Source organism: Apus apus, chromosome 1, assembly GCF_020740795.1.
Source record: "Apus apus isolate bApuApu2 chromosome 1, bApuApu2.pri.cur, whole genome shotgun sequence".
NCBI lineage: Eukaryota > Metazoa > Chordata > Aves > Apodiformes > Apodidae > Apus > Apus apus.
This window is the reverse complement of record NC_067282.1, coordinates 40,330,019-40,354,975: the sequence shown is the minus strand read 5'-3', so window position 1 is coordinate 40,354,975 and position 24,957 is coordinate 40,330,019. Positions and strand designations below refer to the sequence as shown.

General features: G+C 34.2%; 1 protein-coding gene across 1 annotated transcript in view; it reads left to right on the top strand.

Moving 5' to 3' along the window:
* Window positions 1–24,957, top strand: part of KLHL1 (kelch like family member 1) — a 195,796-nt gene that overhangs the window by 51,656 nt on the left and 119,183 nt on the right. Inside the window, exons 2-3 of the mRNA XM_051607919.1 lie at window positions 5,029–5,211; window positions 16,564–16,700. Coding sequence (XP_051463879.1) covers window positions 5,029–5,211; window positions 16,564–16,700 — 320 coding nt within the window. The remainder of the gene's footprint in view (window positions 1–5,028; window positions 5,212–16,563; window positions 16,701–24,957) is intronic.

The window sequence follows — 24,957 nt, the reverse complement described above, 5'->3', positions numbered from 1 at the left end:
TACTTTTATCAGTCTTACATATGGAATATTTATTATGTGCTTTTTCAAGTTATAAATAGTAAACCCATATTTTTTCACTGAAGAACTGGACATATTTTGTTTCTAGACTATGTACTTTTTAGGTAGTTACCCAGCTGTATATGCTAAATTACATTCAACTGGTTTTGGATAAGTTTGCATGATCAATCCTTTGTAAGTGAAACAAAAAAATAAATACAGCAGGATTTGCTGTTGCAGTAAAAATGAAATTATATTACATTTTCTGATTAAAGAGTTGTCATACCAGTAGGAGGTATGAGAAATATATTCCAGTTGAGTTTTACTCTGTAAAAGTACTCTGCTTTATACAGTGATACAGTTCTGCTCTTTTCTGCATCTCTATGTCACTTACAGAATGGAAACCATTTATAAATCTAAGCCTGCACTCAGAGAAATGCTGCATATTTTCAAATCACATTGATTCTCTCACCTCTTTTTCAATGAACCTTTTTTTTTTTTTTTTTTTTTTCCTTCTGAAACTTTTTCAGGTTATAGTTTTAACCACTGATGTTTGCTATTTCTGTTTTCCAATGTCTGCAACTCAGCAGGGGCAGTTTTACTAATTACTTTCCTATTTCCTGAGAAGAAAGATACAGGTAGCTAAAGGTTTCTTTTTTTGGAGCTTTTTCTCTCTAACTCCCGACAGCATTACTGTAAGCTAGGGGTTTTCATTTATCTGTTTTTTTATGTTGTAGCTTATTTGTGTGTAAAGTCAGTGAGCAAAAGTCAAGTCTGAGTAGTATGGTCTTACTGTTTATTAGAGTGAGCAACTGTTCGAAGTACAGATGACAGCAAAGTAGATGTCTACATAACTGTAGGTTACTAATTAGTTTCTCCAAAAAATCTTCTCATGATTAATCTGTTTTGTCTTGCCACACAAACCCAATACATACTTGAATAAATCTAATCTTGGACAAAAAAGTTGAAGATCTTAAAGATCCATAGGAGAAATTTGGCCAGAGTGCCTTTTTCTTCTTACTTGCATTGACATATTGTAAATATTTACTTAAAGGTTCCTAAATTGGGAGAAGAATAGCTATGCTTTACTAAGTTTTTATTGATGTTTTTTCAAAGGAGTTAGAAATAGGTCATGATGATTAGAGAATAGCAACCATGTTCAAATCAAAATGGTTTTCCTAGGAAAAGAGAAGTACTACAGAGTCAGATATTGCAGACCTCAAAGTTAAGCTTTTATTTCTGTTTATACTTTTTAAAGATCCATAAAAGGCTCAAAGGAAGAATTTTCTCATCAACACCTTTGGGTTCTTCTTAAAGCATTTGTCTTTTGAGGACAGCACAGTGTTCTTAACATTTGCAATGCTGACAATTTTTGTGAGCCTTTTGTCGTGCTGTAGTATCACTCCTCAGTGTCATAATCTTGTAAAATGTTTGATCTCCTTCTTCCTCTCCTATTGATTTTTTATCTCCTTCTTCCTCTACTATTGATTAAGTCTTTTAAAGATAAACAGTGTTCTAGCCTGTGCAAGCTCTTAACGTTTGAAATTCCAACACTATGTTCAGGTTTTACACTTGCCAACTGAGAACCATGATATTAAAAGCCCATCTGTAGTCTGACCTGCTCACTGATTATAGGATTTTGAGGTACACAACTGCTAAAAAGGGTTTTGAAAGCCTCAAGGAGTCTTCACATGAATTTATGCTGGACTTCCTGCATAACATAATCAACAAGTGTCTAACTGCATATGTGGTTCAGATTGCCTGTACCTGAACAAAAACAATATATGCAAACATTAGATGTTATTTTCACATCACTCATCAGTCATAGGTACATATACATGCTGTTCATGAACTGGTAGACAATAACTAGTATTTGCTGACTAAAGCTCTTTGACTAATTCCTAATTTAACAAGGTTGCTGACTGAATTTAAAGCACTGGTTATGCAGACAGCATTTGTAATGAAAAAGAGGTAGCTCCTGAGTAGGATAAGTAGCAGAATCTTTATCTAGGCCTTCTTAGAAAATAAATAAAAGATTAACTTACTGTCCAAGCTTATTGCTTAGTAGTTTTCAGAATAATAATTTAAAATGTGCTGGGCCTTTGGGGCTTGCTTTTGAGTAATCATTTCATGACTTGATAAATGACAGATACACTGATGAGTTTGTGGGTGGAAAGTGTTGTTTATAAATGGCAAGCAGGAAAGAGGGCAAAATTTCTGGCAAATGCTATCTAGTCATTCAAGAACAAAGTAGACTAAGCTCCTTTCAGCCCAATGCAACTTTATAGGACTAGTATAAATTCAGTCAGGGTACTTCTCTTTTTCTGACCTGGGAAGCGGACTTGGCAGTGTTAGGTTAACTGTTGGCTTTGATCATCTTAAAAGTATTTTCCAACCAAAATTATCCTATGATTCTATGTTTTGAATAGCCAACAAGAGGCAGGATTAGTACGTTGTCTGTTCAAATGTAAACTGACTAAGACAAATTCTGAATTAACAAACATTATGAAACCATTCAGACTTGTTCGTTCTTGTTTACATTTCTCAGGATTGCTGTTGTTGTCACTTCTAAATTCCTCAGAGGGAGGGAATAAATGTGTCTGTTTAACCCTAGCAACCTCATTTATAAGACACTGATTTATTTCTTGTAAATTACTTGTCATTTTAATTATTCAGCAGTAAAACTTAGAAGTCTGCATAGGCTACAATCAAACCAGGGCAGGGAGGGGGGCGGTGTTGGGGAAAGCAAGCTTGAAATATCTATCCACTACCCATACTAATGAGTTTAGCTCCATCATTGCAGTTTTATGTGAAAGTATTTGTCGATCATTCAAAGATGGGAAAATAAATTTCAGTTTCTGATCAACATGGTTGACAGTCCAGGTTGGACTGGGACACACAAACAAATTATACATTCACTCACAGAATGAGTATGGTTCTTGAAGTTTGCAAGAGGTATCTTAACATAAACTACTTGACTCTATGACAAGAGTGACTATAAGAGAATTAAGGAAATGTTCCTTCCTAAATCATCATTGTTGAGATATTATGGTTAATACAGTATTGCCTGTTCAATATCCTATAGATAGGCTCACACATATTGTAACCTTATGAGCCTATAAGTGGCAATACTGATTAATTTAAATCAGCTGATGATTTAATTCTGATGATCCAATTTAATGCCACACAAGTGAAGTTGCTAAGGGTAATAATTTAAAAAGGTAACTCATTCTAGTAAGTTAATACCTGTATATGGCACAGTATGCATGGTGGAGTGAGGTGCAAAGTTAACTGAGTTGGTTGTCTGTAAAATTATCTGCAGGCAGCATTCAATTATGCAAGCTTCCAACTACTTTAAAGGAATGCCGTGAAGCCTAGCAATTACCATGACAGAAAGATGGACCAGCTGTTCCTTCTTCTCCCTGCGGACTCTTGTACAATGACTGTAGGAGAGTATGTGGAACACTTTTGGACAAAAACTAATTCAAAAGTAAATCACTAGTATATGTGAAAAGGAAATAATATTTTTCTGAACTATATTAAAATCTATCAAGAGTCAATAAAAACACTGAAGATTTTTTTCTAGTTTTAAGATAACTGTATTTCATTTTAATAGCTGGGTTATTATTATTATGCACCTTTCAATTTTTTTCCAGCAACAAGAATGCAGATTGTTTTATCTTACAGGCCTATTAATACTATTCTTAGAATATAGTACCTACTGCATTCAAACCTTACATAATTGAACTGTTGTATTGTTACTGTAAATTATCAAAATCACTCATGTACTCATAATTTTTTAAATAAAATATGTATACGATGAGATAAGTTTTATTTTATTGATAGTACTGCTCGGTATGCTGGATCAAAATATGTCCTCTGATGCTTTGATTATGTAAGCTGTTTTGTAACTGTTTAGTTGAAGTGAAAAATGTAATCAACTTCATCTATGAATCCTTCATTTTCAGCACCCCAAGATTATGGCTTTCATTTGAAACAATTTGTAAAAGAAGAGGTTATCATCTGTGTCATGAAATATTTGGAAGTGCTAGCATTAGTTTTCTCAAGGACTAGTACTCGCTGATGCATATTCTTATTTTCAGTAAAGGTCTGAACCAGAAATACTGAACTGGGGAAATTTGAATTAAGAATATAGAACTATATAATGGGGGGAAGGAAGAGAGAAAGAAAGAAAGAGAGAAAGAAAGAGAGAAAGAAAGAGAGAAAGAAAGAGAGAGAGAAAGAGAGAAAGAGAGAAAGAAAGAAAGAAAGAAAGAAAGAAAGAAAGAAAGAAAGAAAGAAAGAAAGAAAGAAAGAAAGAAAGAAAGAAAGAAAGAAAGAAAGAAAGAAAGAAAGAAAGAAAGAAAGAAAGAAAGAAAGAAAATTTTTCTCCTGTTTCTATTTTTTTTTCCAATTTTTTTTGAGTTGCAGACTTCATTATATTTGTATGCTAAATTAACTTGTTATTATGAGCCTTTTGGTTAAAAAGCAGATATTCAGTTTGTAATTGTGGAAATGTTCTAAATTCATTACAAATTAAGTCTATTAGAGGTTATTTTTCTTTCCCAGGTGATATAAAATGAACATGAAGAAGTGGCCTAGAGTAGGCACTCTTAGAATCAGTGGAAACACAGGATTGCTTTTTTCATTATTTCTTTATCTTATATGTCCATGTTAATATTTAAGAAAAATAAGTGAGTTTTCTTTAGTTCTGTAAAATGCTTTTACTCTAAAATGCTAAAAAAGTTAAAGAGCCCACTTATAGTTTATATACTTATTTTTTTTGTTGTTCATATTTATAATAACTTTCTCAAGGTAAAAAGAAATTGATTACTTCTGTGTATGTGCTAAATATTTATTTCAGTGTTAAAAGACTTACAACTTTAATTGTCCCTCCTAATGCAGTAAGATTTTTCCATCTTGTGCTTCTAGTGATGAGAACTGGGAAGGACACACTGATTCTGGAAGCGTGTGATAAAGTCGACACCTGATCACATCTTCTCAACTTGGTGTTTCTCTTATGGTTAACAGAGTGTCAGGATCCAGCCACCCCATGCCACCCCACTGTGACATGGATTCCTGCAGCTCCGAGGAATTCTACCAGGCTGTTCATCATGCAGAGCAAACCTTCAGAAAGATGGAGAGCTACCTGAAGCAACAGCAGCTCTGTGACGTTATCCTGATTGCTGGGAATCGCAAGATACCTGCACATAGGTAGGACATAGACATAAGATACTGAGACTACAAAAGTAAATGTTTTGGGTATGTTTATTTCTTAGAACAGTATTTTCTATGGCCTCTTGTCCCTGCTTCCCTCTTGCTTTAAACAAATTTAAGTGGCTGCGGATAATGATATTTGAAGGTTGGGCCTTTGAAAGTGGAGATATCTGTACAAATTTCAAGAGTTCAAGCAGAACTCAACTAAAAAACTTACCATGAGCATACCAGACATTTTTCCCTGCTGTGATGCTGTTCATATGTGAGGAGAATGGAAATTTATGAAATGAGAGGCTGGACAGCTACACTGAACATAGTGTCATTTTTAGCTTAACTTCATTACATGTCTGTCATACAGTCTCTCAGACACTTATAGTAGAATAATACTGAGCACTGGCTTACCATGAACTGTACCTTTGAATGGACTGAAAAAGATCTTACATAGTTTTAGTGACAATAATTAATATAAAAATTATAATGACATTTCAATTTCTAAAATTCTAAAATATTATCTGGTATTAATGCAGCCAGTATATATGAAACTGTGCTTGGTTCTGGATGGTAATGAGTTTTAAATAGTTATTTTTAATGAAGGATCTGATCTTAGCTATAGCCTTTGATTTAGTACATGTAAATAAAAATTTATTCTTAGAGGCAGATTAAAATACAGAGAATATTTCTGAGTTTCCAGGTTAATGTTTTGTTGTGGGGTTTTTTTTTCGTGTGAACTCTACATAAGACTGCAAATTAAAGAGTGACCTGTTCTCTTTTTGTGTTCTTGTTTCTTTTCTGAGTTTGTAAATTCACAGCAGAACTATGGTTCAACAGCAGGAAAACCGAAACACAACCGATGTATTTCTGAACTCATCAATTAACTTTCTGGAGTAGAGGAATACTATAAGGTCATCTTGATAGCTTGGACCTTACAAAGTTTCTTCTGTTTCTTCTAAGTGAAGATAGAGACTATTCTTTTTCCAACTTTCATAATAATAATTTTTAAAAGGTGCAATATGGAAGACTGAGAAGCCAAATCTGTTGTTCAAATACAAAAAGTAAAACCAGACAGATACCTTCATTAAATGTTTAAATTGTCCCAATAATTGTAACAAAGGAGGACATAGCTCCACTTAACAAGCACAAACAGATTGATCTAGATAGTCTGCAGCAAACTTGAAACAGTCTGCTTGGTTTCAGATTAGTAGCTGTAATAAACATAGAAATCCTTCTCCTCTTCTTTCATCAATTTCTTTCTTAAGACTTTGTTTCTACTCTCCTATCTTCTAAGACCTGCCATTTTTCCTGTTCCTCCCTTGCCTTCCTATATTCAGGTTCCCAGATGCCAGCTAAGTCCCCAGTAATTTCTACCCACTGATTTGGCAAATAACACAATTCCTGTGTTCCAGGCTTTTTGCCACTGTTAAATGTATTATGAATCTGGCACCATATGCACCCCGATAGTTGTGATCTCATGCCGTTTTTATCTAAATCATAAAGGTCGTTCCTATGGGTATATCAGTTACAGAGAGAATAATATTAAACTTCAGTCCTTCTGTCCATCTGCATTTACAGTGTTCCAGAGCTGCAAGGTTTGCCTTAAGGTGCCCCCATCAAAAAGAAAACTAGAACAATAATAACATAAGGCTTTTCTAATTTGTGTCCAATTTTGCATCTCTATACATTACTGAAATAAAATAAAGAAGTTTCTTTCAGAAATAATGAGAACATTTTGTTCCTTCTTGACAGTTACTTGGCCTATTTTTGCTTTTTGCATTTTTCAGCACAGATGAGGTAAAAAGTAATTCAATGGCTGAATATATATTCTTAAACTGTCAGAAAAAAAAACACCAACTTACTAGATGCTTATAAATATTCAACAATTGGTATCTTTTGCTCTACTTAATATGAGTGATACAGAGTATACAGTTTTTACAAGTACCTCTTATGTAATTTCAATTCTACAGTGTATGTAAATCCTGCTGGAGCTGGGAAAATATCATAACAGTAAGAATGACCATGAAATAATAGCCAAAATCTTGTTTAGATTTCCTAATAAACCTCCAGACAAATTTTGTTTGATTTTCTACTTGGTGGTGGTCTACAGTTGAAAGACCAAATCTCAAAGAACTGGCAAAAACAACTCTAGAAATATGTAGAATTGAAAATACAATGTTCTGAATAAACTAGAATTTTGTTCAATAAGATAAGATGAAGAGTGTTCTGGATTCTCTGATTGTTTTTGTTTATTTAATAGTTTTAATTCTCTGTTGTTTTAGACAGGTGTGACTGGATGAGCACAGATAAAGCTAATTATTTTTATTGTGGCTTTTATAATTCTAGAATATAATTTTATTTGGAAGAGACCTTCTAGAATCTTACTAAGGTCACTCCTTTTAAAGCAGGATAAAGTCCAAGGTTAGGCCACTGTGGGCCATACCCAGTTGTTTTATAAATATCATCACTTGTAGATGTTCCTTTCTTGGCAGCCTGTTTCAATTTTGATTATCCTCATTGTCTTTAGTGATCCAGCATGTGGCTTCCAGGCAACTTTGTTCCACAGTCTTCTTGATGAGAAAACAAGTCTATAGTTAACCCACATATTCCTTCTTGAGGATAAACATGGAAATGGACTTTTCCAGCCTTCAGAAACATTCTGCAATTTTTTATCATGACCTGACAAAGATGAGAGAGGGGCCTTTCAGTGACATTGTTGTGCTCCCTCAACCATTGCTTCCTGAACATATCTTCTCTGCTCCCAAGGGAGCATCCAATTTGCTTAACTGCAGCCAAAGTACATCTTCCTCTATTGTGAGTGATACCCCAAAAATCGTGCCACTAGACACTGAGACCTGTAAACAGACCATGCAAAAAAACAAAACAAAACAAACAAACCCAACCAAACAAAAAGACTGGGCCAAATAAAGCTTTATTGAGCAGTGGACAAAAGTTTTCCATAGTGTTCTTTTTGCTACCAAGTTAATTACAGGAATCCTTCTTTCCCACCACTTGCTAACATCATCTGCACCCGATATTTCGGCCTACCTAATTCCATTTTTTTCATGTTGGGGCAATGTCTCTGTATTTCTCCCAGGTAATTTGTCCCTGCTTCCACCTTCTGTACTCCCTTTTTGTATTTCACTTCAATCAAGGGTCACTTCTGACATCTAGAGTTGTAATTTACTATTAATTTTACTAACTTCTCTCAGGATCTGTTGTCTTAAATTCTGTTATCTCATGACAACTGCAGCCATGTTTGCCATTAGATTTCACAGGTTCTTTCTTTTTCCATATTTGTCAGGAAGAGAAACAGAAAAGTGCCTCCACTAACTAAGTTTTTTTACAAAGAAAGCTAGATAATATTTGTTTTGCATTCTTGAGAACATACATAAAGCCTGCTTGCAGAGGGCAATGAATGTTCAGTATTTGTGGAGCTTTAAAATTTGATACTTCATGATAGGTAGATGGAACATTCCTTGTATAAAGTTTAAAAAAAATTATCCTAGATAAAATAAACCTTCATTGTAAAATTCAATCAAAATGTATATATTAAGCCATAGTTTATACTGAATATGTTAAAAAATAATAAATCCAAAATGCTAACATTATTGCCTAAAAATAAAGGTTTTCACATATGAATATTGTATATTATATCTTTTTTAAATGCAATAGATTTAATTTGCTACAATATAGTAAAAAAATAATCACTTTCAGAAAACCAGGACAAAGCTTTCTATATTTTTCAATAAAAAGTGTAAGATTACATTTTTCTTCATATTTCTCTGAATCAGAACAAATCAAAACCAAAAAAAGTGTAAAAAACAAGTACAGAAAAATGTGTTACATGATAGTGTGGTGTCAGCATATCTATAAAAGTGAAAATTCAGTGAAGAAATGCCAGTATATTGTGAAATATACCAGAAATTATTTCACTGCCATTGTTTCTTGTGCATCTCTTTAGACCCCTCCACACTTCATAATCTCTATCTTATTTGTGGTTTCATTCCTCATAATACTTGCTCTTTTCCCCCTCTTATCCAATCACATATCTTGATTATGTCCTTTGATGATCTGTTTAAATAATTTTTCTCTAGAGAAGTTCTTGTTATGCCTCAAGATCTCTAAAACCTGATACTTTCATAAGGAAAAATACCAGATAAGCACTGGTCATAGCCTGAATACTGCCAAGTTAGTTTTTTGTCATTGGTGTTGGTTTCTTGCTATTGGGCCTTTAAAATGTTTTTCTTTCTCACCAAAAAATGAGAGAAAGTCAAATTAGAAAAGAGATCATAGAACATAATCATGGAGTTTTAGTTCCCCACTTGGAGACACCATGCTGAAATCCCAGTCTTATTATAGATGTTTTTAGTGTTCGGGTCACTCAAACAGTTTTGAAGTTATAATGTGCTTAAACATTTTGTTGGCTCCTGAACATCAAGTTTTCTAATGTAATCTTCCATTAAACAGGTTACAGGTGTAATCTTTCACATGAAGGAATAGCAAAAAGATGTACAAACCAGCAAAGCATTTTAATAATGAACAAACAACCAAAAAGGGTACTGAGAAAGTAGGAATACCTCTGTAGCAGGCATTTCAGAGGGGTAAAGGAGATGACATTTAGATAAATTTGAAGAATTAAGTAAACCTAATTATTTTTGCTATACTCCTATAGCATGTACGTAACGATCAAATGTAAAAATGTAAAATACCTTAAAGACGGAGAAATGCTAAAATAGTCATTTCCTCTCCCTTCAGTTAAGCTGTTGCACTGTTAAGAGTCCATCCTAATTTTAAAATACTATGAACACAGTTTGTAGTTTCTTCATTCACTCGCAGATGCATGCTATATATATTTTTCTCATTTTCTGTACCCCTTATTTTGAATACAACCTCTTTCAGAAAGAAACATTGTATCTTTACAGTGCCTGAAATAGAAGAAACTCAGCCATTGCTGATAGAAAGCGAACAAATTAATAAAACCAACCCATTGTAATGTATACTTCCTTCTATCCAGGATACAATCACCCAAATGTGTTTGTATGTAGAACTCTTAACTAGACTGCAGCTTATAAAAGTCATCTGAAATCGAAAAACACTAGGAAGTAAAAGTTATTCAGAACTATAGTGACATTGTGAGAGCACTAATTACTTCTGATGTAAAAGAAGACTCTTAATCAAGCCGTAACCCCATGGGTCAACATGAAATTAAAAATATGTATTTTCCATAAATAATTTGGGTTTTTTTGACTGAAGGCAACTCACTTGAATTGCACTGTTTTAAAATACTACGCTTGCAATACTATATTCTGTAACTGATGAATAAACATAAAAAATGCTGCAAAGAAAACTGTGACAGTAAATACAAATGACAAACAGTCCTTTAAGATTTACACGGGAGAGTTCATTAAAACTTCCAGTGAGGATTGCAGAAATGTTATAAGCAGCTCTAAATTCAACTTAAGGTTTAAGCCATGTTAGATTTTGACTAGAAATGGTGCACCAAATTATATAGGAGCTCAATCCAAGAGGGAAAAAAAAAAAAGGAAAATGTTGTAAGTATAGAATTTAGCTATCCATATTCAGTTAAAAGAAGGTGCTCCCATAGAAGGGAGAGTGAATTACAATAAAAAAGAAAATCTAATTAAAATGGAAAAAGAAAAAATATAGGAGAGCTGCATCCTCAACTTGCAATTCTAGCTTTCATGGCACTTAATGACAACCCAAGATTGTGAATGAAAACAAGAAATTTTCTCTTGCTGTTGTTGTCTTAGTATTGTCAGGTATGGTTAAATTTATAATGAGAAATCTGAGATCTTTATTTTCTGTTTTATCTTACTATTAAAGAAGCATAGGCATTTGTGTTCTTCCTAATACTCAAGATGAAGATTAGTGGGGACTCGTACTTTGTGGAATAGGTATCACAGAATTTTTAGAAGTGCCACTTACATATACTGTGGCATTTAACACAACCTGCTGCCCATGAATTTAAAAACAAATTATTCAAGTTAACACGGTTGGGGCATAAAAGCAACAACAAAAAATTCTGCTATGAGAGGGAAAGCAGCAAGGATATTTAGGTAAGCTTTTATTATTAAGCTTAATTGGTAACTTTTTTTTAATGAAGGAGTAGTAAAGAATATTTCCTGATACTGAGAAAGCCATAAATATTTTCAAAGTGATTTGTCTGTGATCTTTTCTGTTTTATTGTGCCATTTTCAGACATAATGTTCACTCAACTGAGTATGTAGCAGTTAAAGATTTTGCACATGCAGAAATGGTCCCTGAATTTTTAAGACAATTTCTGAGAGTTTGAAGTTGCTTATCCAATTTAGGTTTGGTTTTGATATGGCCATGTGTCTAATCTCATTGTAATCAATGGAGAGCTATAGCTTAAGTTACTTGAACACCTGTGTCTGATTGTGGTGTGTTGATCTTAAGAGGTTGCCAGGTGTCCGCTAAGCCTCTCTATCACTCTCCCTTTGTGTCAGGACCAGGGGAGAAAATAAGTTGTAAAACTTGTGGGTCGAGAAAAAGACCAGGAGATTGCTTACCAATCACTGTCATGGAGAAAACAGACTTCACTTGAGGGAAATTAATGTAATGGCAGTTAATAACAGAGTAGGATTTTTAGAAATAGAAACCAAAAACACCATTCTGTCATCTTTCCCTAGGGATGACTCACTTCACTATGTGGGTCTTTTCCACGGGATGCAGTCAATTGTGAATTTTTAATTTCTCATGTTTGATTTAGTTGCCCTGATCTAATCTTCACATAACTGAAAACAGTTGCAGAGCAAGGTGGACACCTCTGATGTGAGATTAACAGCTAGCATGTGTTACAAATCGTGTGAGTCATGCACTTGAAGTCCCCTATACATAGTTTTCTTGCAAAAATCCCAGCATGATGAGGAGAGCCACTTGCTCCCTGATGTTCTTCTCGCAGTGCAGAGTGAGATCCACCTGCTGATCCAGATACAGTTCTCCTGGTGGAGAGCTGGTGGTGTAGAAGTGTTTGACAGATTGTTGTCTGGTGGAGAGTTGGTTGTGGCAGAGAGTTCATGGCGGACAGTTGTCTTAGACCCAAGCACACAGGACAGACAGTCATTATTAACAGTTACAATTTGAAGTATGAGACAATTATCATTAATTTACTGTTATATACTCACTGACTGCATCTTTACCCAATAAATGTGAATTATTAATATGTTAATGAGCTCATCTGATGTTGCTTAATTATTAGCAAGATGATTGGAATATGGTCATGGTTCTGAGTGGATGCTGAATCCCAAATTAACTCTAAGATTAACTCCTGATTGCTAACTGCACAGGAACACCATTTACAAAGAGCAGGGAAAAATACGCAATATTTATAATTCTGCCATGTGTCTGTTGGCAGATTTATTATTTCCTTTTACCTTTGTAAAATACGCTTCTTTTTTTTTTTTTTCCCAACTTAACAGATAGATATGTCAAAGTCTGTGTATATATATACACAATCATATAAGTGCATTCATATTTTTTAAAAAATCTGCGATTTGAAGCTCTCAATTCTGAAAGAAATAAAAATTCCTATTTAATGAACAGTGGAGAGATCCACACAAAGCAAGTTTTTGAGAAGTCAGTTGAGCGCACGTGGCTATTGAGACTTAGTTACTTTTGTGTACTGTTTGGGGGACTGATATGTAATCTGAGCTTTTTGTCATGACTAATTGGGTTGTGTTAGAAACTTAGAGCCTAGAGGCACATAGATTCATCAAATCATTCTATAAACTTAGAACTGACAGTTACTCAGTTTTTCTTTTTAACTGTTGTTCAGTCTTCAGTGTTCTCATGGCTTGCTATGGGATAGCACATATTAGATACACCATGTTTTCTTTCTTGTCCTAAAATAGCATGTCTTCTTTTCCCCGTTGACTCTGAAAAAGTAAATTATTTCTGCTTTGAGGGAACAAGTAATTCCAATGTAGAAAATTGAAGCTGATATTTTATTGGCAAGCAAGTCTGAGACTAGAGAAAAACTAAGATTCAGGAAGGAAAGGAGTTGTTCATGAGCAAACCAGAGATAATGGACAGAATAGACAATTGTTGACATTGGCACATGGTCACAGGTGATAAAAAAGAGTAGCCGATTTTTTATTTGTTTCCAATATTTTTTTTTACCAGAAGCAGATTTTGAGTTCCACATCTTGAAACACAGCCAGAATAAACACTTCATCACCCACTTGTGAATTGTCCCTCAAGGTCTTCCAAACCAGAGGTGGTACCTCATTACTATTGAATATATTTTACCTCCTGTGAAGATATTGTTGTTCCAGAGAGACTGATAAAAATTTTGGTTTTGAGAGGAGGATAAACAAAATGTGAACCCAGGTAGATTGCAAAAAGGAACAGACACTGTTATCTCTTATTTGTTATTTTGTTGTCACCTTGGAAATTCCTGAAAATGTCTAATCATTAAGTTAGTCTGCTCTAATAGACAAGAAGAGAAAATTAGAAGAAGGGAAAACAGTCTATTAACAAATCTCCAATGGTACAAATTGAAGGAAAAGCTAGCAATAAGTGGTCAACAAAGTATTTTTGTTCTCTTTCTAGAGGCAAAATACGCAGCGTCTTTAGAGAATCTGGTTAGAATTTTAAAGACAAAAATAATTTATTGTATCTCTCATGGCTTTGTTTACATATTTACAAATTCAGAAGATGGAGGTACTTATAACAGCAATAAGCCCAAATTAACATTTTAGTGTTCTTACTGCAAAGGAAGAAAAGTAGATAGTAAAGAATTCTAGATTTAAAAAGCTGAGTGGATGGCAGGTGGAGTTAGAAGGTACGTATAATGGCAAATTCATCAATATGGAATGGTTATTACATATTTAATCTTGATCTTAGGCAAAGTGAAATGAAGACTAAAGAACAGAATTAACAGATTAAGAAAAATAAAATGAAAATGTTGCAAATAAATAAATTGCCATGAATAAAACATAGAATGGAGATTTCAACAAGCAGAACTGCTCAAGTTACCAATGGGTTTTGCACCAAGCACTCTTTACTTAGTTTCACATAGTCCCTTAGGGAGTAGTGAACAAGATTTGGGTTTGTGCTGTCTTACTGAAGCTGAGTTTTCTATTTCATGTGTAATAAAGCCAATTGTAATAGCATGCATGCTAAAGACTGAGTAAGGAAAAAACAGAAAGACCATGGCATATCAGATTTTTTACAGCATGGAATTGGGTGATCCCAATTAGCTATGCATCAGAATTCTGAGACACAAGATGCCAATATTTGGTCTCAAACAAAATTATTGGTGCCTGGTCATAATTTTTTGTTATAAATTTTGGTACTGAGCCGGAAATAGTCTGTGTACTAGGTTAAATTTACTGTTAACTATATTTTTTGCAAGGCTGTTATAGCTCTTTCTGTATGTGGTAAGCTTGTGAGGGAGAGTACCAGAATCATCAGGAAAGGCAGTCACTGTTGGGTGTAATTCAAAACACTTGATCTGTTCCAAGGTTTGCTTCTTTTTGAATTTTACTCTGAAAGGAGGGCAGTCTTGACTGTACTGCCAACATTTTTCTGGAAGTCATAGCCAGTGTCTTGTTTCCCTTTTTTTCAACATGTTTTCAAGTGCATGCATAGATATATATACCTTAGTACAGGTTCTGAAAGTTGTAAAATTTTAAGAAATCTTGAAGGCTTCTCTGAATAAACAATAAATGTTTACCTGCTGTAAGAAGAGCTGTAGAGCACCCCTGTCAGTAAATACACCCAGTATCAGCTGATTTCCTCTACAGGGGAACAAATCAGATTTAAAACCAATGAATGTTCAGTTCTTTTATGAACTAGCGTAATATGTGTGGAAAAAAATTGTGTCATGCGTATGAGTTCTCGGTCCAAGTAATGTGAGATTTTATGCAGTTGGCAGCACAGTATTGCTAGACCTTTTTTAAAGTATATAAGTGATCAAGCTTTGTTTCTTTTATTTGTTTTCTTCTTTTGATTAATAAATGCACTAACAATGTGGAGGGAATTCTATATAATCCAAAGTGTATGTGGAAACAGTTGTTAAAATTGCCACACAGTATTCTATAATAAAAGGAAGTAAAATCTGATATCATGGAATAAAAAACAGGAATCACTTTTATTCTGTGTTAGAAAAGAAACCAGAAAAGTACCAGTCTGAATTTAGTTGTCGTAAAGGCAGAGAAGTCTCTTAATGCGAAGAAAATATTTCTGTGTCCATAAACTCATTATAAGCCATGAGTTACCTGCTATGATTCTCAATGACGAAAAAGCTGATTATGTATTCTCACTGCCAGATCAGTGTTTGAAAAAAACGTGACATCCTGAAGACACCTGACCTTTCGTGATGACTATGTCAACATGCCTTTAAACCAAGATTTAGAGCTGTTTGGTGCCTTCTGAGCTACAAAAAGCAGCAGATCATTACAAATTAATTGATTCTTTTGAATTCTCACTTTTCATTTTCTACCTCAACACTGGAACACAGAATTTACAAAAGGCATCTTCTTTCAGTTTTAAGTGCAATTAGCAAATCCCTTTCACTTCAGTTCAGCCTATAAAGCACTTAACAAGGGAAAATTTTCAGTCCTGGAATCAGTTAAACTTTTATTATATTGAGATTATGAAATATCTGATACATTATTTTTGTTAACTATTGATTAACATAAGAGAGTTAAAAAAGAATCCTCTTTTATCACTCAGTTCAAAAACTTGTCTTGCTTTTTTGAGTGAGCTGCTTCACTTAACCAATCTGTACAGGTCGTACAAAACAGTAGGGATAAACCTGTAAATAAAATGGGTAGTGCAGAGGACCTGACATCTGTATGATATATTTTTCGGGGTTTTTGACTTTACACAATCAGTTTTGGTTGTTTGGTTTTGTGGGGTTTTTGTAGTAGACAGCATGTTCAGCTCCTTACAGTTTTACCAAAGGCTGAAGGATTGTTAGTAAAGTTTATTAAAAATGCACCTCAAAGAACAGTGAAGAGTACCTCTGGAGCATGAAATGTGTTTCACTAATAAGTTTTGGGGTTTTTTAATACCAAGAGGTTATTTTGTTAACAATTAGGACATCTGCATGATTGGAAAATTATCAGAAAGACAGAGTGCTAATTTCTGTGTCTGTTTCATAGCCATGCGTTAAGCTGCCACTAAGTTTATATTGCAGAAAGCAAAACCAAATTAGAATTGAATATCATGCTCTGTCTTGCTGCCCACATGCATTAATAATGTATCACTCCTGGTAATTTATAATTACTACTAAAATATGTATTTAATATATGAAGTTTTTAATGCATACATCACTGTAAATGACACCAGTTTCTAACTCTTTTGCAGACTTGTCCTCAGTTCTGTCTCTGACTATTTTGCTGCCATGTTTACAAGTGATGTTTGTGAAGCTAAGCAAGAAGAGATCAAAATGGAAGGCATAGACCCCAATGCACTGTGGGATCTTGTTCAGTTTGCATATACAGGTACTGTACAGCATACATTATACTTGATAAAGAGAAATATGTTGATAATTTTGTTTGCTGCATTCTAATTAATTGTATTTATATTCTACGTATTTTTTTCTTTTTAATCTCAATTGATCAAAATGCTTATTTACCATTTCTAGGGATGAATTCACATTTTTCTCTTATCTCCAAACTGTTAAATATGTCAGGCTTGGCAAGCACAAGAGAACAGTCTAGAAAAAATATTTTTTTCTTGGCTTTCAAATGCTTACAAAGAGTGCCTCATATGCACATGATTCAGATTACATGAGATAATTGAAGGAACAGCTGTATTTTTTTAATAATAGCCCTATATTACTTAGTCAAATTTCACTTTTAATAATCATATAAATCTTTCAAAGTTTTAAATAATTAAATATTTTTAAAATGTTTTATTAGGAGCTGGGTGTTGTCACTTTCATTTCCTGTTGTAGGCTGGTACTCTGTTGTGTAATGGAAACATTAATAGCTCATAGCTCAGAGCAGACTACTGAGAACTTCTTTCTGAATAGTTACTACATTTTAATGCAGAATAGATTTGAGTTTTATCTTTCTTAAACAAGGTGTTATGCACAGTGTATCTAAAGACCATTAAGAGGAAACAATACTAAAGTTACCAAATAAAATAAGGAGAAATGAAGTAACAAAATTTGTAGTCTGAATTTGTCTCCCCTTGCCTATGAATCATGTAGAATAAAATATATGCTTGAATTGTTTAAATTAATGGTATTATATCATGATGTTTCCATTGAATATTTGATTTTAGATTCAATTTTAAATGGATAGCACATACTCCGCAGCTTTTATCCTCTCTAAATATACATATATTAATTTAATCATAAGTTGTTGTGTGCTTTGATATATTTAATCAGGATATCTGCTGTTTATTTTATGACATTATATCTTCACTGTCTTAATAGAAAACAGAAACTAGAAATAAACATATTTTACATTTAAAAATGCTCTTTTTGTGAATCATGGTTAGAAAATACAGGTTGTGGAAATGTCAGACCATCTTCATTTGTGTAGTTCAGAGGGTAATATCTACTCCCTTCAGCTGTAGTTTTGCCATTTATGGATGTGCATTGTCCAGAGGGTTTCAGACTAGGGATACGTGAAATGCAGAATATGTTAGTAGTTTTTATCAAGCATGAGAAGGTTACAATTTGATCACTAGGTATGAGTGTAAAATGAACGGCACAGGAATACTGGGGTGAAATCAGGAGCACCAGGTTGTTCCCCTGGGAACGTAACTATGGAAGTACTGAAGTACTGCATGCTTCTTTTGCTTCAGTTTTCGCCAAAAGATCATGTGCAAACACAAAGCAAGTTAATATTGACAACAAAAAATAGCATGCAAGTGTAGATTAAGAAGAAGATACAGAAGGAAGCAAAAAAGTAAAATACTTAATAATTTTCATTATGAATTAAGCTATCTCAAAACTTAATTGATTGTCTTTGAGAACTTTGGAGGCTGGTTGATCTAATAAAAACCGAGACGAAGCAAACTCCTTCCACTTTCTGCATAAGATTAAGATTTTCAGCTACTTTACTCTCCTGGATTTGTCTATGCCATATGATGTATTTTGTGCATTATATGAGGTGGAAAGCTTGAAGGTTTCTTCCTGTGATTAGGTAAATGAGGATTTCCCAAATGGAGGAGCACTACTGATGGTGTAATTCCAATGTGTTCTAATTTGCCTCATGTGAACTTGCATCTGTAATGTTCTTCCATTTAAACTGTCACATAAAGCCCAAACTACCTTAAATATGGCAACATTATGTTCTATCTTAATGTCACCTTAAAGAATTAGAAACTCAAGGTGGTAACAAAGGTCTCTAATTTCTGTTACTTGCAGTGGTAATACATCAATATATTTTTATTTCTAATCCATTGTGGAGACCAAATAAGACTTAAATATATCTTCTTAAATTTACCCTTGAAAAGGAAATTTCACAAATACTTGTTGACAGGAGAATAGTGATAAGATTCAGGAAACATGAGTCCATTTTGTGTGCTAAAAGAGAACATGTATTGGATGCCATGAACCATTCTGGTTTCGATTAGTCTGTCTTGCATTTCTGTTCCATCAGGTTCTTTGTTCTGATTTATTCTGACTTATCCTGATTTATTTTCAGCTTGTGTCCTTATCTCTTGAAATACACATTAGATTATTTCTTTTCCTCTTCCTTTTCCCTGCATCAGATATCTTATCAAACTCCTAAATTTCCAAGTTAAAGTCACTCAGGTAAATTAAACAGTGCTGAGGAATGTTTGTAGGCAATGGAACACAATTATCTATATATATATACCAGCATCTTTAGGCAAATTCAACCAGCAATCTCCCTAACAAACCTTGGGTATAGCTTGGATATGGAGGCTCATCAGGAACGTGGCCATCCTTGTAAGGCATCATCATGAATGTGGCCACCTGGAGGGCAAGAACATTAGAAGTTCTATGGACAGTTCAGTGATAAATGACAAGTGATCAGGGAATTTTTAGAACCTGGTCCCAAACTTAATCAGTTCACTGAAATTAAACACAGTCTTTACTCCCTGGTTAATTTGTTTTCCCATGTTTTTTTCTTCTTTTCCCATTCCCTTTAATTTCCACCATCTCTCATATTTTATCTAGCTTCATAGTTGCCCTGTGTTTCCTTGTTTACCACCAGTCTACTTCATGTACCCGTTTGTTTTGTTGGGTTTTTTTTTTGAGTCAGTTTACTTTCTTCTTTGTGCTGCATGGATGTGGGCAAGAGAAACACTGAAAAGTAAAGGCAATAGACATCGTTCTGATACCCAGCAGTGTAGCAGCTAAGAGAAATTCCCATTCAGCCTTCTAGTCTGTAATCTGTAGCATAAATAGTCTACACAGGGTATCTGGAAAATTTTGCTACCAAATTCCAATTATTTACTGCACAATATGTGAAAAAATTGTCAGCAACTCTTGTCTGTGGCCAGTTTAGCTCTTTTAATTCTTTTACCCAAGAAGTAGCAAACCGTTTTAACAAAATGGGCAATTATTCATTTTCCTGACACTGCCTTCTTAGCTCAAGGAGATGAAAAAGAATGATTTCACATATAGTTGCTGCTGATAGAAAGAAGTTGTTGGAAGTTTTTTCCCTGGGCACAGCTGAACATTTCAGGAAAATACAGCTGAACATGGACTTGTTTGGAAAAGCCTAGAAGTTCAGTATTACGCTGAAAATATTTTTAGATGTGATTTAGAAAGGGAGTAATTTCAACATTGTATTAGCTGCAATTCATTCAAGTTTACATTTTTTTTAAACAAGGTAATTATTTTTTACTGTGAATCATTCATACTAGTTGTAGTTCAAGAAGGGTGAAGTGTGCGTGTCTATGAAAAGTATTACTCTGGATTAATACACTAACTTAGAGATTTGGCAGTAATAATAGGGTGATGTGAACAGTCATAGTTTTGCTGGCATGTCCTCCAAGCTACATAATGTAATCTACTTAAGTAATCAGTGATCAGATGTGAATTTGTCTAATCCTTTTGAAAGATAAAGAAGTCGTCATCCACTCAGTGCTTGTCAGGCCACACCTGGAATCCTGTGTTCAGTTCTGGCCCACACTATATAAAAAAATGTGTGGACAGGCTGGAGAGGGGCCACAAAGTTGGTCAAAAGACTGGGAAGCCTGCTCTATGAGAAGATGCTGAGATAACTGGGTTTGTTCAGCCTGGAGAAAAGAAAACTTAGTCTTGTTCCAATACTTAAAGGGTGGCTACTAAACGAAGATAAAGACTCCCTTTGTACAAGGAGTCATAAGTAAAACACGAGGCGTAATGGGTGCAAGTTACTCCTGGGATGATCCTGATTGGACATCAGAAGAAAATTTTTTACTATAAGAACAGTCAGACATTGGAATAATCTCGCCAGGGAAGTGGTGGATTCCCCAACACCGGACACTTTTAAGATTCACCTTGACAAGGTGCTGGGTCATCTGATTGAAACTGTGTTCCTACCTAGAAAGGTTGGACCAGGTGATCCTTGAGGTCCCTTCAGCCTGCCGTTGTATGATTCTATGAAAGCATGTATAGTTTCAGCATCTACAGCAGACCATGGTAGTGAGTTAAACTCTACAATATATTATTTCCTTTGGAATTCCAAATTTGCTATCTGATAATTTTGTTTGTTTTCTCCGTTTCTACTTACATGAGAAATAACAAATAATTATACCTTTTAAACTCACTCAGATCATTACTTTTATCCATTACTATTGTACACAATATACATTTATTTAGCAGATTACTTACTAATGTTAACAGCTTAAAGTATATAACACAGAGTAACATTCATCCATTCAAAAAGCAACATTCATTACCACCATATACAATGAATTCCTAGGCTTCCTTGACCATAATTGATTTTGGTTTGAACCAGCATGGAAAAATTGGTCTTTGTTTAATAATGTCTTTGGTACTACCTGCTGTCATTCTAAGTATTCAGTGAGAGGAGAAAACAAAATCAAGCTAAACCATCAGTAAGATGGTAAATTTTTTATTATTTCAGTTCTGCAATTGAATGAATTTTGAACATGGTCAGAAACATGCTAAATATTATTAGGTAAACATTTTATGTTAGAATATATTTGACACCTTTTTTTTTTCTGTTATAAATGAAGAGAAATAAAAGGGTAAAAGTACATTTTTGGTGTAACTATGACTTTGAAGCTTTTCTAAATATGGTAGTTTTTCTCATTACAGTCTCCTTTAAATATGTAATTTCTAACTACAAATGTATTTTTCCCAGGAGTCTTAGCATGGGGACCATAGAAACTGCTTCCTTTTTTCCATAATGAAAAAAACACTCAAGAAATTGGAAAAATTGTTTGTGATTGTACGTCTCAATATTTTAAAATAAATTCTTAATGTTTTGCTAAAAATGTAAAGGAAATTTAGTAGATCTTACTATTTTCTATATTAAAAGCTCTATGTTTTCTCTTTGCCAATTGTATAAAATCCAGATATCACTTACTTTGCAAGGGAAAATTAACATTTTTAATTCTAATCAGCTTCAGGAATAGCTTACCATCTATGAGAAATCAGCATATTAAATAAATCCAGTAATGCTTTTGAGGCTATATATATAAGTAAAGTAAAAATGCTTAATTAGTATTTTGCTTGCTTTACTTTTTAAAGTTTTGTGTTTGTTGTTTGGGTTTTTTGTGTTTTTTTTTCTTTTAAAATAGACAATATTTTTGGACTCTTTTTCTCCTTAAAAAAACCCAAAACTTCTCTATTAAATAAAGGAGTCACAATACTTCATTCTATTATGAAAGGCTTTATACAATGGTAAATTGTTCTCCCTATATCTCCTGAATCGTTAGGTGACAGTCATGACACATTGTGAAGCTGGACTGTGTTCACTCATGTGTAAGCAAATAGACTTCTAAATAATTGTCAAGGTAGAATTACATGATGACCAGCAGAGCATCAAATCCTCTACAGCCTTGAGAAGAGTTGCTCCTAAGTGAAGGCAACTGTCCATGTAAGAGTAGTAACAAGAAGACATAAAATTAGACTGCCAAAAATACTGATTTAAAGATTGTAAAAGGTGTTAAAGTTTCTGTGAAGATTCAACATGATTAATTATAAAGTTAATGTGGTGAGATTTGTTAAATATGTACTGTTAACTCCATGCTAGATGGGTTTTGGTTTTCTTTTGGCAGTGGTGTTTTATATGTAAGGATTATAGCTGAGTAACTTAATTTTGAAATTAATAAGGTAGTAGATATATATTGTTTCACCTGAAATAAGCCCAAATTTTATAATTGCATTAGCTAAATTTTAATGTAATTATCAGTTTTTTTAAATTCAAATTACATACATAGGATGCAGATTTGTTAGTAAAACACTGCATCAAAATTATATACTTCTTGTAGTCTGCATAGATTCATAAGAGTAAACTATAAAGGTTTTCCCACTATTTCTTTGCGAAGGATATATTTGATTGGTAAAAAATAAGAAACTGCCTTCCATACAAGTCACAGATTCAATGTATCCACACTTTTCTGCATTTGATTGGCTTATTCAAATAGACAAAGTATGTTTCGCCTGTGATAGATCTATAACTTGAGAGGAAACAAAACTTCCTCTTGCACTTCTGTTATATGTTTCACGTGAGGCAGTTGAGGAACTCTGAAGCCAACACTTATGTGCAGTGGCTATACAGCATGTATGTGTCTTTTTTAAGCAATAAGATGATTCATAGCAGAAAATTTAAGACTGAATTCCTAGTGCCCTGGGTACATGGATATGTATTACTTGATCTTTTTAGATTTCAAGATAAAAGGTAAAATGGAAGAGTATTTCTTTACCTGAATTCCTTAGGTAATGCTTCTTTCTTGATCTTAAAACTTGAGTTTTCAGCATTTGTAATTATGCTTAAATGTTTTAGATAGGACTGGAGATGGAGCTTCTGGTATTTTGCTGCCATTGATGACTCTGGGAGCCTTTGAAATTGAAACAGAGCTGTGAATTTACTATGGATTTCCTCGTACTTCAGCAGGCTATATAATTAGTGTGCATTCTCAACAGTGATCAGAAGAATAGACTGGTGCTTTCATACCATTAATGAAACTGAATAAGCAAAAAAAAGTTAACTAATATAAATAAATAAATAAATAAATAAATAAATAAATTTTTTAGTTTATTTATGCACATCTGAAAAAAAAAATTTGAGTGTGGATCATACATGGAAGAAGTTCAAGCCCTACTGCATAGCTTTTGATATGGAACATCTCCACTGGAATTCTCTTATGGGAGCAGATACTTGCCATAAACTCATTTTCAGTAGTCGATAAAGAGAGAATTGCAATTATGCACAGGAACCTTGTTTATCAGGGTTGCTCCAGTTTAGGAAGTGGGAGGGTGGCAGTGATTTTATGATCTTCAAAGCCATCATTCAGATTATCTTACAAGATCATATGGACTTTTGCTCCAGTTACATTTTTACAATTGACAAGATTCCTGTTGTCAAACAGTGCTCCTCATTAAGTTGGTATTTATGCATCAACAAATTCTTAGTGCTACACCAAGGGTTATTCCTAGACTGAATTATCTGCTATGCTGTCCATGTGTATAATACAAAAATCTCCCAGCGTTTCTCAACGTAACTGTAGGACTCAGCTGTTTTTTTCATTCTTCTATGGGTGTCAGCCTGCTTGGAATCAGTTACCTTTCTACACTGAATGTCTTTCTGATCCTAAAAACACCTGTGGGCTTTCATTTAATTCAGCAATGTGGGAAAGATCTTCATAAAACCATTTAGCTTAAACAACTGCAAAGACAGACCACTTCCTTAATTTTTTTTTTCTTTGTTTTATGGCGGCTTTTTTGTGCAATACCTGCTCTGAGGATCTTGTTTCCCCTTCCTGTCTCTGAAAAACTAAGTCCTTGATAATTTGTGGAGTTATGCAATAAAATTATATGTTACCGTTCCTCCTTTTATGCTGGTCACACCATTAAGGGACAGAACTCGTAATTATGTATTAGGAACCTGCTGTTTTCTCATTCTTTTCGTGTAGTATATGGGAATTGCTTGAAAAAAAGTTCTCAACAGGCTATAAAAAGTTTTTGACTATTCAGAATAATCCAGATTGTTAGGAGAGATAACTAGTGACTCTGTCTACTTGTACTGTACTGCAACCTGCTACTCCTGGAAAGCCATTAAGAATAAATTCTGGCCAACTCAGGCAGTGTGGATAGGGAGAAGAGTCTGACTAAATACGCTGCAAGGTACATTTTTAAATCTGTCCTTTGCTAGGTTCAAAGATCTCCATCTCTGAAGACAGAGTAAACTAAGCACTGGACATGAATACAGGACATGGATGAAATGTGAGAGGGTTCCTTTGAGTGGGGTTCCATCTCTCTGTGTTCTGCCATGCTGTTGCCTAAACAGCGTTAGTAAAGTGTTCAGACAGGCTGCTGTAACAAGGACTACTTCCTGCTCAACATGAGCCAGCAATGTGTGCTTGCAGCCCAGAAAGCCAGCAGTACCCTGGGCTGCGTCAAAAGAAGTGTGTCCAGCCAGTTGAGGGAAGTGATTCTCCCCCTCTACTCTGCTCTCATAAGACCCCACCTGGAGTACTGTGTCCAGTTCTGGAGCCCCCAACACAAGAAAGACCTGGAGCTGTTGGAGAGTCCAGAAGAGGGCCATGACGATGATCAGAGGGCTGGAGCACTTACTCTACAAAGACAGGCTGAAAAAG